This window comes from Diceros bicornis, chromosome 4 (genome assembly GCF_020826845.1).
Source record: "Diceros bicornis minor isolate mBicDic1 chromosome 4, mDicBic1.mat.cur, whole genome shotgun sequence".
NCBI classification, from domain to species: Eukaryota; Metazoa; Chordata; class Mammalia; order Perissodactyla; family Rhinocerotidae; genus Diceros; species Diceros bicornis.
Genome location: NC_080743.1, coordinates 58,315,745 through 58,329,265, shown reverse-complemented (window position 1 = coordinate 58,329,265; position 13,521 = coordinate 58,315,745). Strand labels below are relative to the sequence as shown.

At 42.0% G+C, this 13,521-nt stretch overlaps 1 protein-coding gene and 1 non-coding gene across 27 annotated transcripts in view; both read right to left on the bottom strand.

The window, feature by feature from the left end:
• Positions 1 to 13,521, bottom strand: part of UBAP2L (ubiquitin associated protein 2 like) — a 42,213-nt gene that overhangs the window by 10,488 nt on the left and 18,204 nt on the right. For all 26 annotated transcript variants that reach the window (XM_058539257.1, XM_058539262.1, XM_058539265.1 and 23 more), the window contains exons 11-21: positions 11,832 to 12,003; positions 7,953 to 8,151; positions 7,064 to 7,341; positions 6,737 to 6,909; positions 5,284 to 5,473; positions 4,520 to 4,574; positions 3,947 to 4,121; positions 3,540 to 3,612; positions 2,278 to 2,473; positions 2,097 to 2,185; positions 793 to 846 (exon numbers count right to left, since the gene is read on the bottom strand). In XM_058539257.1, the coding sequence (XP_058395240.1) occupies positions 793 to 846; positions 2,097 to 2,185; positions 2,278 to 2,473; positions 3,540 to 3,612; positions 3,947 to 4,121; positions 4,520 to 4,574; positions 5,284 to 5,473; positions 6,737 to 6,909; positions 7,064 to 7,341; positions 7,953 to 8,151; positions 11,832 to 12,003 (1,654 nt within the window). The remainder of the gene's footprint in view (positions 1 to 792; positions 847 to 2,096; positions 2,186 to 2,277; positions 2,474 to 3,539; positions 3,613 to 3,946; positions 4,122 to 4,519; positions 4,575 to 5,283; positions 5,474 to 6,736; positions 6,910 to 7,063; positions 7,342 to 7,952; positions 8,152 to 11,831; positions 12,004 to 13,521) is intronic.
• Positions 251 to 386, bottom strand: LOC131405087 (small nucleolar RNA SNORA58). The gene has a single exon (XR_009219946.1). It is a non-coding gene; the product is annotated as a small nucleolar RNA SNORA58 (small nucleolar RNA).

The following is a 13,521-nucleotide window of genomic DNA, read 5'->3' as shown; positions in this document are numbered from 1 at the left end:
CAGGCGTGCACCGAGGCACCGCTTGTCAAGCCGTGCTGTGGCGGCGTCCCATACAAAGTGGAGGAAGATGGGCACAAATGTTAGCCCAGGGCCAGTCTTTCTCAGCAAAAAAGAGCAGGATTAGCACGGATGTTAGCTCAGGGCTGATCTTCCTCACACACACACACAAAAAAAGCAGAGAAATAAAAGAGCACAGACTAAATGCCACTTGTTCCCCAGCAGGAGTAACTCCACAGGGTGAGAAGCAGGAGAATGTTGGAGTACTGCAATTTATCCAGCCACTGATTAAGCTGGCTAGAGTTGGCACGAACTCCAAATTACTCTTGCACACACTGTCCCCCCTGCCTGGCCATGAGCACAGTCAGGCAAGGTCTACGGGTATGCCCCCTAGAACCAGATGGACATCAAGTCCATCAACACCAATGATATTCTGAAATCTCTAAATATTATCCCTAATAGTCTACTACTAATGAAAAAATAAATCTTCTATCTGGAAAGTAAAGTGTTTGAAACACAGAGAAAGGATCCTGCTCCAGAGTACTCTGAGTTATAGATTAGGTTAAAATTTGTTTACTTTAAAGACACCACAACTCTCATTTAAAAAAAAAAAAAAAAAAAGTTACCTTCTGTTAGAACCACTCCCCAAGCCTCTATATTCTAATATATCTTAAATCAAAGTATGGGTTGGGAAAGAGCTAAGTCTGTGACTTATCAACTAAACATCTGAAATAATCCCCCTGACAATAATTTTAAGATCACTTTCTTATCCTAAGCTCTACACCACATACTCACCAATGGAAATCTTGTCTGAAGCATCTGCAAGTCATCATAACCATATACTTGTGGCTGAAAGATATAGACATGTAACAATATTAACGGGGACTGGCCATGATGGTAGTAAACCAACGAGCTAAGAGACAAGATAAATCAACAGAACATTCTTCCTCATTCCTTGGAAAAAGAGGACATACATTATTTCCTTCAGTTTTCTTTAAAAGGAAAGAAGTAAAGTAGAAAGAGATTAAGTGACTCATGAAAAGTCTTAAAGTTTTCCTTGAGCTACATACTACTAATTCAACTAGGCTGGCCTCTGGGCAGCAGCAGAGCAGACACAAGTCATACATGAACAGCCTGCTTTACTCTCTATCCTGCCAGTCTTTGTCTGTTACATAAGCCTTCAAAATATGGCTTAAAATTTATCTCCTTCAGAAAGATCCACATTTTACTCGTTTTCTCTGATGTCTGGGTACTAAGGTAGTGTGTTATTGTTAAAAGATGTGTAAAGTCAGGGCCAGCCCAATGGCGCAAGCGGTTAAGTGCGCGTGCTCCGCTGCAGTGGCCCGGGGTTCACCGGTCCGGATCCCGGGCGCGCACCGACGCACTGCCTGGCAAGCCATGCTGTGGCGGCGTCCCATATAAAGTGGAGGAAGATGGGCACAGATGTTAGCCCAGGGCCAGTCTTCCTCAGCAAAAAAAGAGGAGGACTGGCAGATGTTAGCACAGGGCTGATCTCCTCATAAAAAAAAAAAAAAAAAAAAATGTGTAAAGTGCTATTGGATGTTTCATCTGTATGATATTCACCTAGACTCTCGAGGGCAAGAACAGGTGTCTTTTCTCCTTCATCTTAATAGGCAATGAATACACAAAGCTGATAGAAGATACACCAGGGCAACAAGCTACTACTATCAGCCACCTATTCTCAGATAGTCCCAGATGGAGTCAGGGAACTCTGCTCTGACCAGGTCAGGGCCAGGAAGGACCCTCCGAGATAAGGAATCAATCCAACTAGAGAAAATACTTCTCTAAGAAATTGAAAGGGACTCCAGGTGGACAGTCTGGCCTCTGGCTTCTAAGGTCCAGAATTTGTGTTTCACACAGAGCAAATACACAACAGAGGGCCTGGCCTCAGTTCAGTCCTTCCTCACTAAAAACTGTTATTTTCCACAAAACTACAAACATTAAAAATCTGTTTGCTTACATATGACAACTGATTCTTCATTCTGCATTTTAATTATAGTCTTCCACTGGAAGCCAGAGCTATAAAGAGTAGCCAGATCATCTTCATCTTTTAGAGAAGACCCTTCAGTCTCACTTACCGGGTAGGCATGTAACAGCCCTGGAGCCATAATATACGGATTAGGCAACAATGGCGGGACCCCAGGAGGGAGGTTGGGAGGAGCTTTTCCTAAAAGAGAAAGTACATTTTTATCCTGTCACCCAATTACTTCTCTTCTCCATCCCAAAGGAATGCCGTCTACCGTCTACACATAGGGCTACCTGAAGTCGTAGCAACTGAGCTTCGAGTCGAGGCTGTGACGGTGGAGTTGCTGCCTAGGCTGAGGCCCAAGCTACTGCCACTATTGAGACTGGAGGAGACACTGACCACTGGGGGAGGTGCAGAGACTGTACTGGACGTGGTGGAGAAAGTGCTGGAGGAAGAATGGAGATTCGCCTCACTCTCCACGCTTGTGTGCTTCAAAAAGGGGGAGCAGTGCAACAGAGAAGGAGGCAACAGTGATTAGCATCATAACAGTTCAGGAAAGATAAACAATTTCTTCTGCTGATTATATCACCATGTCAACTTCCCAAATAAAAAGGCTGAGGCAGGGTACCAGGGTGCCCTCTGCCAAACTAATTGGAAGAAATTACTAAATATTCTCCAGCTATACATTCCCCAAGATTCATCTGATAGGAATTACAACAGACTCACTACACATCATCACCCTATTCAGAAAAGCAGCAGAGTGAGTGGGGACAAACTCCCCAGAAACCAACACTGATTGGCCAGTAAGGAGACAGAGATACTTTAGATCTGAAAAATATATCATAGCCTTCTCTCCCACTCTTCTTCACTAGTTCAGCACAAGAAGCCAGTTGATGGGCTAGAAGTACAAGTTCTAACGAACTTCAAACTGAAATAGTGTATTTGAGAAAAGAGAGGCTCCTAAGAAAGCCTTAGCCCTCATTATCCTCCCTCAGTTTCTGGCAAACCACACACCTTTGCCTAAAATGGTTCCTTTTTAAATTAGTTGTCTTCCTTACCATCTCAGCTTAATTCCACAAATAGTTGTTACAAATGACAACAGTGAAATTAATTCTTCGACCAAAAGCTCTCATCTGGCCTCTACTTTCATAGGATGCCCAAACTCACATTGATAATTTTCAGGACTCATTTTCAGCGTACCTCAGACCAAGGAATGAGAATGGCTATACCAGTTAGAAAGGGATGATCTTACAGAATTTATCATAGCATACAAAGCTGCACCCAGCTTCAGTGTTTAAAAAAAAAGTCACGTAAAGATTCAGGAAAGTCACTTCCAGGCTTTTGAGAATTGGCCCACAGCTCTGCAATATTTCTGGATTTTTCTGTCTCTCTTGGCTTTAAACATCCTTTTACTCCTTGCTTGCAACCTCAGATCAATTATCATTTTGCCAGGTCATGAAAAAATTTTCAAGAATCCTTTCTTGGGAGAATCTTATAGTTGGATAGTTGTAAGTGTAAGAAAACCACACTTTCACTTTTACAGCATCATGCTTACCAAAAGAGTGGATGTTGAAGTGCGCCCAGAAGATGTTGATGATGAAAGGGTATTCTGCTGAGTAGATAACGTGCTGTAAGGAAAAAGAGGTTGCCATCAGCCACAGTGCTATGGTTACCTGACATGGAGCTTCAGTCAAAAATATAGATAGGGAAATAAGGCTGAATATGAGACCAAGGAGATCTGACATCATATGATAAGCACAACGGCCAGCCACGGGTAGTGAGCAGTTAAAGCAGGAATGGAGGTTGAAAAGGGAAAATAAGCCTCCTCTGTTTTTACTTCTCATAGCTTTTAGGTCATCCGCTTAGCTCATGTGGTCTCTGCCAGGTAGAATGTAAGACAGAACCAGAGAGCTCTGTTATGGCTACTCACCAACCCCATGCTCCACTCTCACCCCAAATCACCTGTTGTGTTGTGTGGTGGTAGTATTTGGAATCTCCTCACTGTGGCTCAAGCCACCCAACGAGGAGGAGTGCTGATTGGTTGTCGTCAGTAAGGAAGCTGCAGATACCGTTTCACTGAGAGGAGGGATGCTAGAAGTGGAAGGTGAGTCAGATTTCACTGCAGAGCCTGTAGCACCTGGAAATAAAGAAAGGAATTCACCTCATCAGAGGAAAGGAAATGTCTATAAGAAATGAAGAGGTGACCACAGTCCTAGGGTGTCCCCAAGACAAGAGTGAGTTATTTAGTGATAACTATCTGTGTTTAAGTGGAATCTTTTCTTTTTTAAATTCCAACCATTTCACAGCACTCATCTCATTTGTCCAATCAAGAGGATTATCACTGTTTTAAGACAGAGAACCTGAAACTCAGTATAGTTTGAGATTAAACAGCAAGGTAGAGCCACACTAAGACTGTAACCAGAAGTTTTGATCATTGAACCAGGGCTCTTTTCACTACAATCTAAGAAATGCAAAAATATTAAAAGGGGAGGGAAAACACTACAACTCAGAGGAAAAAGCCTGGAGAACACTCACCTTCAACAGATTGCGTGGTCTGTAACTGCGTGGCCTGCACAGAACTGAAGCCATTCTGGTACAAAACAGGAGTAAGAAACAAACTCAAGTGAATAGGTCAAGTTAGCACTGTCTCAGTTTAATTTCCACCAACAAACCTTTCAGAGAAATTCTGCAAGTTAACCAAAAGATTAACATAATGCAGACCACCCAAAGTAACAAAAATTAAAACAATAAAAACAAGATATACCAACCCTGTGTGACTCAAGGCAAAAGGCGGCAACGCTCAAACTACTGAAGAGATCCCACACCCAAAATAGGTACAGGGAAGACCCAAATCCAGTGATCCCTGGAGGAGGATGTGGGAGTAACACAGTTCAGCCAAACCACCCATTCTGCTGGCTGCATCTGACAGTCACTCCACATCACCTCTGGGCATATGCTGTCCCCCTCAACAAGCCAAGACATAGCAAGGTGAGGTCTACTGCTATGCACCCAGAAGTCTAGCAATCAGATCTTCCAAGAGAAAACAGGTACATACAACTGATGCTACTAGAAAGAATGAATCTTCAGTACAAACAGAATGGTTTTCTGGCTCTGAGTGTCGAGGCTTGCTGAAAAGAACTTTTTTATTTCATCAACCACAAAAATGTGCTTTATTCAGCTTCTCAATCAGCATTTCCAAGGTGTCTTAGCACAATCTGTCAGGAAGTAAAACACTAATATTTAAAGGACTTTGCTCATTATTCTCCTAACCAATGCCCTGGGGCTCATGAAGCCACTACCTTTGCCTGAGTCAGGTCCTTTTGTGGTGATGAAGAGATGGAGCTGGGGTACCGCCGAGTCTGTGTGGATCTCTGTTCATATAGAGGGCCCTGAGCATTATTTTGGGAGGTATAGGTTGTCGACTGAATTGGGCCACTCTGATAACCGGACTCCTGACTCTGGTTAGATGAAATCGTGGATGAAGATTCACTGTGGGGAATGGAGAAGGAAAATCTCAGAGAAACAAAACAGAGAAGATCCACTGATTCTAAGGAAACGACAGAGATCTACTACTAAAGTAAGTTGATTACAATCAAAAAGAAAATTTCTAGCAACAAATAAAACAAACTGCCACAATCTTCTCCTGACAACAGTAGGAATTTCCACATGCTACAGAGCAAGGAATCTGAATTAAGAATGGAGTTTTAAAACATTTTCAACTCTTAAAGGAAGAGAAAAAATTTCATATTCCCCTACGTTCTGCTGTCCTAAGAAAAAGAAGTTAAAGGTCAGGAGAAAGGATACACTACTCTTGGTCCCTTCAACACATCATAACATGAACCCTAAGCATGGAAAAAGTCATCTTTTCCTCAGATTCATTTTAAGGAGTTCTGAGCTCCTGGCTCTCTCAAAAAGCCTATTAGATATAAGGTTACTGGTAGAACTCCCCTGAGAGGAACTTTTAAAATATTCACATGCATTAATGGCAATTACGATTCAAGAGACCCAGGCTAGGGCCAGACATTTATATTTTTAAATTCTAAGGATTGAGAAAAACAGCCTAGTCCCTTGAAATTCCTCCAGGATTTTCTATTGCTTAAGATGGCCCTCCCTGATAGCTATCAGAGAAGGTAGGAAAGGTTCTATTGATTTGTATAATATATCAATGCTACTTCCTTCCTAGGAGTTCAAAGTTATACCCTTCAAAGGCATAAGTCCCACACCAAAAGGCTAAAAAGTGTCAAAAGCATTTTTAGCTATGGCAGATGCCAAGGTACTCTCCATTAGAGGTGCTGTACACATCTCTAAGAACTGTGCTTAGACATTCTAGTACTCAAGGGGTATATTTCTATCTGTTGAGAGTTACAGATAGTCCTAGTAACAGTATTTTAATAATTTTATTTATTTATTTTTTCCCCCAAAGCCCCAGTAGATAGTTGTATGTCATAGCTGCACATCCTTCTAGTTTCTGTATGTGGGACACGGCCTCAGCATGGCCGGAGAAGCAGTGCGTCAGTGCGCACCCAGGATCCGAACCCGGGCCGCCAGCAGTGGAGCGCGAGCACTTAACCGCTAAGCCATGGGGCCGGCCCATAACAGTTTTTAAAATGCTCAAAAAAATGGTACAATTGGCTACTTCCCCCTCACTCAGTCAGATGCTTGGCCTCTCCAGAATTCTAGGAATCAGCATGAGATTTAGAAAAAGTGGTAAAAGCCTAATAAAATAAGTCTTATGACTGATATTTCCTCTACCTGGCCGTGCTGGTATAGAGGCTACTTGGAGCCTGGCTTGAAGAGGCGCTCGTGGTAGGGGTGGACTCATAATCAGAAAGGACAGGCTCTGACCCAAACTGCAACGCCCCAAACTGCAGGTTTAGCCCTGAGATATCTGCTGAGCCAGGCATCTCCACAGCCAGAGCAGGAATCTGTAGAGAAGAGAAAGTAATGGTTTATTGCAACCTTACTGTAAAACTAATAATAAACTTTTGCTTCAAATTTCCAAGCTATACCCTTATAATCTTAATCCCAAATCCCACACCCCACTGCCCTAAAATAATATCTATCTAAAAGTTTAAGTACCTTAGAAGTCAAGGAGGCTTTTTTCTTCTGCTGTTTCAGTTTTTGCTGGGCCGGCTGAGGGCTGGAGGACTGGTTGTCTGAAGACCCAGGAGACATTTGTGGAGCGGAGGTGGATTTGCTTGGCAGAGGAGAAGAGGGAGGTGGAGGTGCAGCCGTGGAGGTAGCCACTGCGGGTGGCTTCTCCTGAAGGAACACCTCCATCATGGTTGAAGATGGGGTGAAAGCCTGGCGTTTTGTAAAGGGGCTGTGCACTGTTGAATCATTTGGGTTCTTTAAATCTGCACGAGGAAATCCAATATGTATGAGGCCAGAGGTGCTGATGAACAGCAAAAAATGCTATTATCCTGCTCTAGAGCCATGAATTAGGCCCTCAGGAATCAGAACAAATCAGAAGACCTAAAAGGTCATCTTTTAGGGCCTAACCTCGTTTATATAGGTGACAATCACTGGATCATATTTGTTCTCAAGTAGAGCCTAATCAAATCAACACTATGACCCTGCCTATGTAAGACAGGAATCTAGGAACTGTCCATGTTTAGAGTATAAGGTCCTAAAATGGCCAAGTCCATGAATGTTTCCAAAGGCAATATGCTGTTTTCAAACACTAACGATAAATCTAGGGAGAATCCAAAAAATCCCCAGGTCACCAGAAGACTGTAACTATGTATATGGCTAAATTTGATGTAAGACGTCCCCAGCCTCAACTTTTTATTATTCCCCAGCTTCCTGAACTCAGCCTATCTAACTACGGGAAATCAGTGTGGGAAACTAGGCAGTTGGCTGCCCTTCTCCTCACTTCAGGACACATTCTCCCCGCTCACTCCTGCCACTCTCTTGACAGTAATGCTCTAATGCTCAAAGAATTCAAATCACTTTCCATCTTTCTCACCATACTGCACCAGCGACGAGGATTGTGTGGTGGAGCCCATGTCCCAAGAGGAGGTGGTGGTGGTTCCAGATTGAGAATGCTGAGCTGCCAACTGAGCCAGGGCCTGAGCAGTCTTGAACTGCTCTAAGAACTGGGAGCCTGTGGTGCTGCCGCCTTTAGCTTCACCAACATCACCAAATCCTTTCCCTAACATGCTCACCTGTAGATCAACACAGAGATTAGAGAAATCTACAGCCCGCAATCTTGTTCAGCTACTCAAAAAGACACTTATTCAGGATGAGAGCCAGTACAGATCAGACAAGTACACAATGTCACCAGACTGAATATACAGTATAGCCCATTAGAGCACACGCTCTGGAGTGAGACTGTCTAGATTCAAATCCTGGCTACGCAATTGTGGAAAAATTACTTGTAATTTCTCTGAACCTCACTTTCCTCATCTGAAAACAGAAATAAAAGTAGTACCTCGTAAAGTTGTAGGATTAAACAAATATTGTACATGAAGCATTAACTATGTGCTATGCACACAGTAAGCACTCAAAAAAATGAGAACCATTAAAATTTACACCATTACCATCGCTTCCTCCTCCCTCCTTCTCAAGGATAAAGCTCTAATGATTAGAGGGTTTTTTCCCCCCTTTTAAAGTTTTAAATTGGGGCTGGCCCCATGGCTTAGTGGTTAAGTTTGGCGCACTCCACTTCAGTGGCCCGGGTTTGTGGGTTTGGATCCCAGGCACGGATCTACACCACTTGTCAGCCATGCTGTGGTGGCGACCCACATACAAAATAGAGGAAGATTGGCACAGATGTTAGCTCAGGGCCAATCTTCCTCAAGCAAAAAAAAAAGAGGAAGATTGGCAACAGGTGTTAGCTCAGGGCGAATCTTCCTCAGCAAAAGAAAAGGAAAAAAAAAAAAGAATGAAAAAAAATAAAGTCAACCAATGTTTGATTATTAAATTAACATGAAGGTAATACAAAATTTCACTTTATGGGGCCAGCCCCATGGTGTAGTGGTTAAGCACATGCGCTCCACTGCTGGCGGCCCGGGTTTGGATCCCAGGCGCACACTGATGCACCACTTGTCAGGCCGTGCTGTAGCAGTGTCGTATATAAAGTGGAGGAAGATGCGCACGGATGTTAGCCCAGGGCCAGTCTTCCTCAGCAAAAAGAGGAGGACTGGCATGGATGTTAGCTCGGGGCTGATCTTCCTCACAAAAAAAAATAAAATAAAATAAATTTCACTTCAGCCATTAAGGGTCCTTGCTCCTTCCACTAACAGCTCAAAAGGGACAAAAACAACTAACCAGAGCCTCATCTCAATGCTGCTAATAACCAGCATAGAGGCAAACAAGAAAAGTTAAGGGGCCATTCCAACTTCTGCAGTAGACAGTCAAAAAATGAGTCAATATGATTTGTTTTCTCTATGTGTATCCAAGTTCTATAGGGTAATCATGATAACAAAGCAAAATTTACTCTCAATGCTTTTGGGGGATTCTCCCCATTCCCTACTACCAAGTAAAACTACCAGCCTAGTCCAGAAGATGAACCACGTGGCCTTAACTATTCAAAAAACCTCCACAGAGATTTATTCTAGTCTTCTTTAGGTTCTTATTCAACTACATCATCATCATCATCATCATCATCATCAACAGAGCGCAGTGCTTATACAAATCCAGTCTGTCCAACTCAGGTTAAGGTGTTTTTTTCCACTTTAGCCTATATCCCAAGATTATACAAACAAAAACAAAAACACTAGAAGTCTAGTTATAGTATGGGATTGTGGCAGAGAGATGATCTCACGCAGCAATGATTATCAAATATTCTGCAAGTGCAAAGCATTATATTAAAGGCAGAGAAAACTAATTTTCATATGTTATACATGATAATTAATAAGGGAGTGCCTATATTATTTACACCTATTAAATTTTAAGGGAAATTAATCCTCTAACGTTTATTCTCAATGGAAAAGAAACTACATTAAATAGCATACTGATTAATACAAGTAATGAGAATGAACAGAACAGTATTTATATTTAGTTTAATATATCATGTGACACACATTAAATAGAATGTTAGGTTAAAGTGGAAGTATGTTGAAAACTTATTTTTGATAGCAGAATTTGGATTTGGTTGTAAGTTTTCACAATTCCAGACATTAAAAAGGCAATTAAGGGGGCAGGCCCGGGGTGGCGTAGCGGTTAAGTGCGCATGCTCCACTGCTGGCGGCCCAGGTTTGGATCCCGGGCGCGCACTGATGCACTGCTTGTCAGGCCATCCTGTGGCGGCGTCCCATATAAAGTAGAGGAAGACAGGCACAGATGTTAGCCCAGGGCCAATCTTCCTCAGCAAAAAGAGGAGGATTGGCATGGATGTTAGCTCAGGCATGATCTTCCTCACAAAAATAAAATAAAAAGGCAATTAAAAGAGACAGACAGCACTGAGCCACATTTTTCTAGTCATATATCTTAGGGATTGGTAGTTATTTCCTCAACTTCCTTATACCTTCTTATGGCCTTTGTCACATTTTGTTTCTTCTTTTTCTTTTTAATCCCAACACTCCTCTACCTTTCCCTTCTCCCCTACCTTTTCTTCACCTGTCATCTTTCACATACAGCAGAACATCAACCACTAAATTACTATTAATACAAAAAAAATTTTAAGACAACAGTTAAAAACTGACATGGATCACAGGCTAGCTCAGCACTTTTCTAGTTAAAATAACTAGTATAACCCTACTACTGGAAAATAAAATTATATGCACACACCTGGTCTCCTACCTCTTACAACTATAATATCCCTCCACCAAAAAATAAACAAAAACACAGGAAACAACTATAATATCCCTCCACCAAAAAATAAACAAAAAGACAAGAAAGGAAAAGCAGAGGAAAAAAGAGAGCAGTACTTCTTAGGATTTACTGACGATAAGAAAATTGGTCCTTGCATCATCTTTGTTTAGCTTAAATGATTCGTTTGCTATAGTTAATGACCTTGAATTTTTTTAATGTTCCGAATCAACAAGTCACGTGCCATAAGTGTTCTAAGATATTAATAAATAATACCACTACTGCCTCTACATTTGTATATCCCTTACTCATTATCTTATCTTCCTAAAGTCCTGTGAGATAGGCAGAGCAAGCACTTACCCCCACTTAGAGAAAGGGGCAAACAGCTAGTTGGTGGGCAGATTCAGGAAGACCCCAAGTTTTTGGAAGTGTGGTCCAGAAATATCTGGTTTAAATACATATATACGGCAATTATGCTGTATCAAGAAATGGGGGGGCCAGCACAGTGGTATAGCAGTTAAGTTCGTGCGCTTCACTTCAGTGGCCCGGGGTTCGCAAGTTCGGATCCTGGGAGCACACCGATGCACCACTTGTCAAGCTATGCTGTGGCAGCATCCCATATCAAGTAAAGGAAGATAGGGAGGAATGTCAGCACAGGGCCAACCTTCCACAGCAAAAAGAGGAGGATTGGCAACGGATGTTACCTCAGGGCTACTCTTCCTCACAAAAAAAAAGAAATAGGGAACTGTTACAACCTCTCATCAAAGTTTTAATCAGGTCTGCAAAAGGATTAAAATTTGTTGATGTTACTGACTTTCTCTCATCAAGAGTAATAGCAAACAATGTTCAGCACAACGAGTATTCAACAAATGATGTTAACTCATTTTTATAAGACAATTCAGTCTGTCCAAAGCTAGGTCCTCTCCAAGCCACCGTCTACTACCCAATTCGACATCTCTACACCCAAGTCTGCTTAGGACAAGAGAGGATGCTTTACCCTGCCCCAAACCTCTGTCACTGGAAGGAATTATGGTATGCATGTGCTGGGGTCAGTAGGAAAGTTTGGTTAGGAGACACTAAACTTACTACTTACCATACTGTGATGAGAAAATGTATTCCCTGAAGCAGGCTGTGATATGGCACTCTGCTTCGAGTTACTGAACACCAGAGGCTGGGCAAGAGAAGGAGCCTGAGACGGATCCAGATTAGATGAATCATTCTCCATTGAAGATGGTGTCTTCCCCAATAGAACAGCAAGGTCAATTCTATTGGAGAGGATATGGGATCTTGATGAATAATGACTGAACATTCTAGCATTCCCAAACACCTGACTCAGATTACGGTAAGATCAAAATGAAGTTGCTCCCCAGAAACACAAAGCTCTGAAATGCTTAATTTACCAAAATAACTGATGTATAAGAGCCACTACAGTACCTAGCTGTGCGCCAATGATGTTGCCCACCATAATAATGTCTTTAAATATTTTATTTTAGTAATATTAATTTAATAAAATATCAAATGCTAGTTTTAATACAGCAGCTCAATAATTGGGCCAAAATTTACAAATTTTTACCCATGATTTTAATACTGAATATTTGTCATTACCAATATCTAATATATAAAACCATATACTAGAACACTGGCATCTCCAAGTGGCTTTGGAACAAGGAGGGTTTGGGGATTTTTTTTCTCAACTTTTATAAAATTTCATAACTTACCTGTGGTATAATAAAAGTATACAGTTGGGCTTTGCCTCTAGTTCTTGGCAGAGAGCTCCCTTAAAATTTCCTGAGTGATAGGAGTATCTTTTTTTATTCCTAATGAGCCCCTTTCAACCATAGTTTATGCTAACGAGGTTACTCAGTGCCTGACCAACGCCCACCCTCCCCCACAAACCACACAGCTTCAGGAAGGGGGTTGGTCACCAGAAACACCAAGAATGTCATTAGAGAGTTGGAAATTTCAGCCCCACCACACTCCACACACTTCTAGGGAGGGAAGGAGAGCTGGGGATTGAATTCAATTGCCAATAACTTAATCAATCATCCCTATACAATGAAATTTTGACAAAAATTCTTGAACAACAAGATTCAGTTAGCTTCCAGGTCGGTGAACATATCTGAACATATCAATGTGCTGGGAGGGCAGCACACCCAGAAAGGGCATAGAAGCTCTGTACCCCACCCCCCATACCCTGCCCTACACATCTCTTCCATTTGGCTGCATCTCTTCTATTTGACTCTTCCTGAGTACTGGTTATTAATAAACCAGTAATAGCTAGTACAACTCTTACCTGAGTTCTGTGAGTTGTTCTAGCAAATTATTGAACCTGAGGAGTGGGCTGTGGGAACCCCCAATTTGTAGTTAGCTGGGCAGAAGTGTGTGGGTGGACTGGGTAGCCATTTGCAGCTGAAGCAAGGGCATCTTGTGGGACTTGGCCCTCACCTAGTTATCCTGAGCTAACTCTGGATAATTAGTGTCGGAATTGAATTGAATTGTTGAACACCTAGTTGGTGTGAAAGAATTGCAGAATTGGTGCGGAAAAATAACAGGTATTTGGTGTCAGGAAAAAAACACACATTACCTTTGATAATGCCATCTCTAACACCCTACTCCTATCACACTTCTCTTTAGGACATTCTGAGTCAACAGCTATCATACCCAGGCCTAGAAATAATCCAAGAGGCTTTCAGAGAATAAAAATATTCCCTGATGATATTCTCCCTCTACTGACCCCAAAACCTAGGTTCAAGTTCTAGAAAGTTCATTAGCCGGATCCTAGG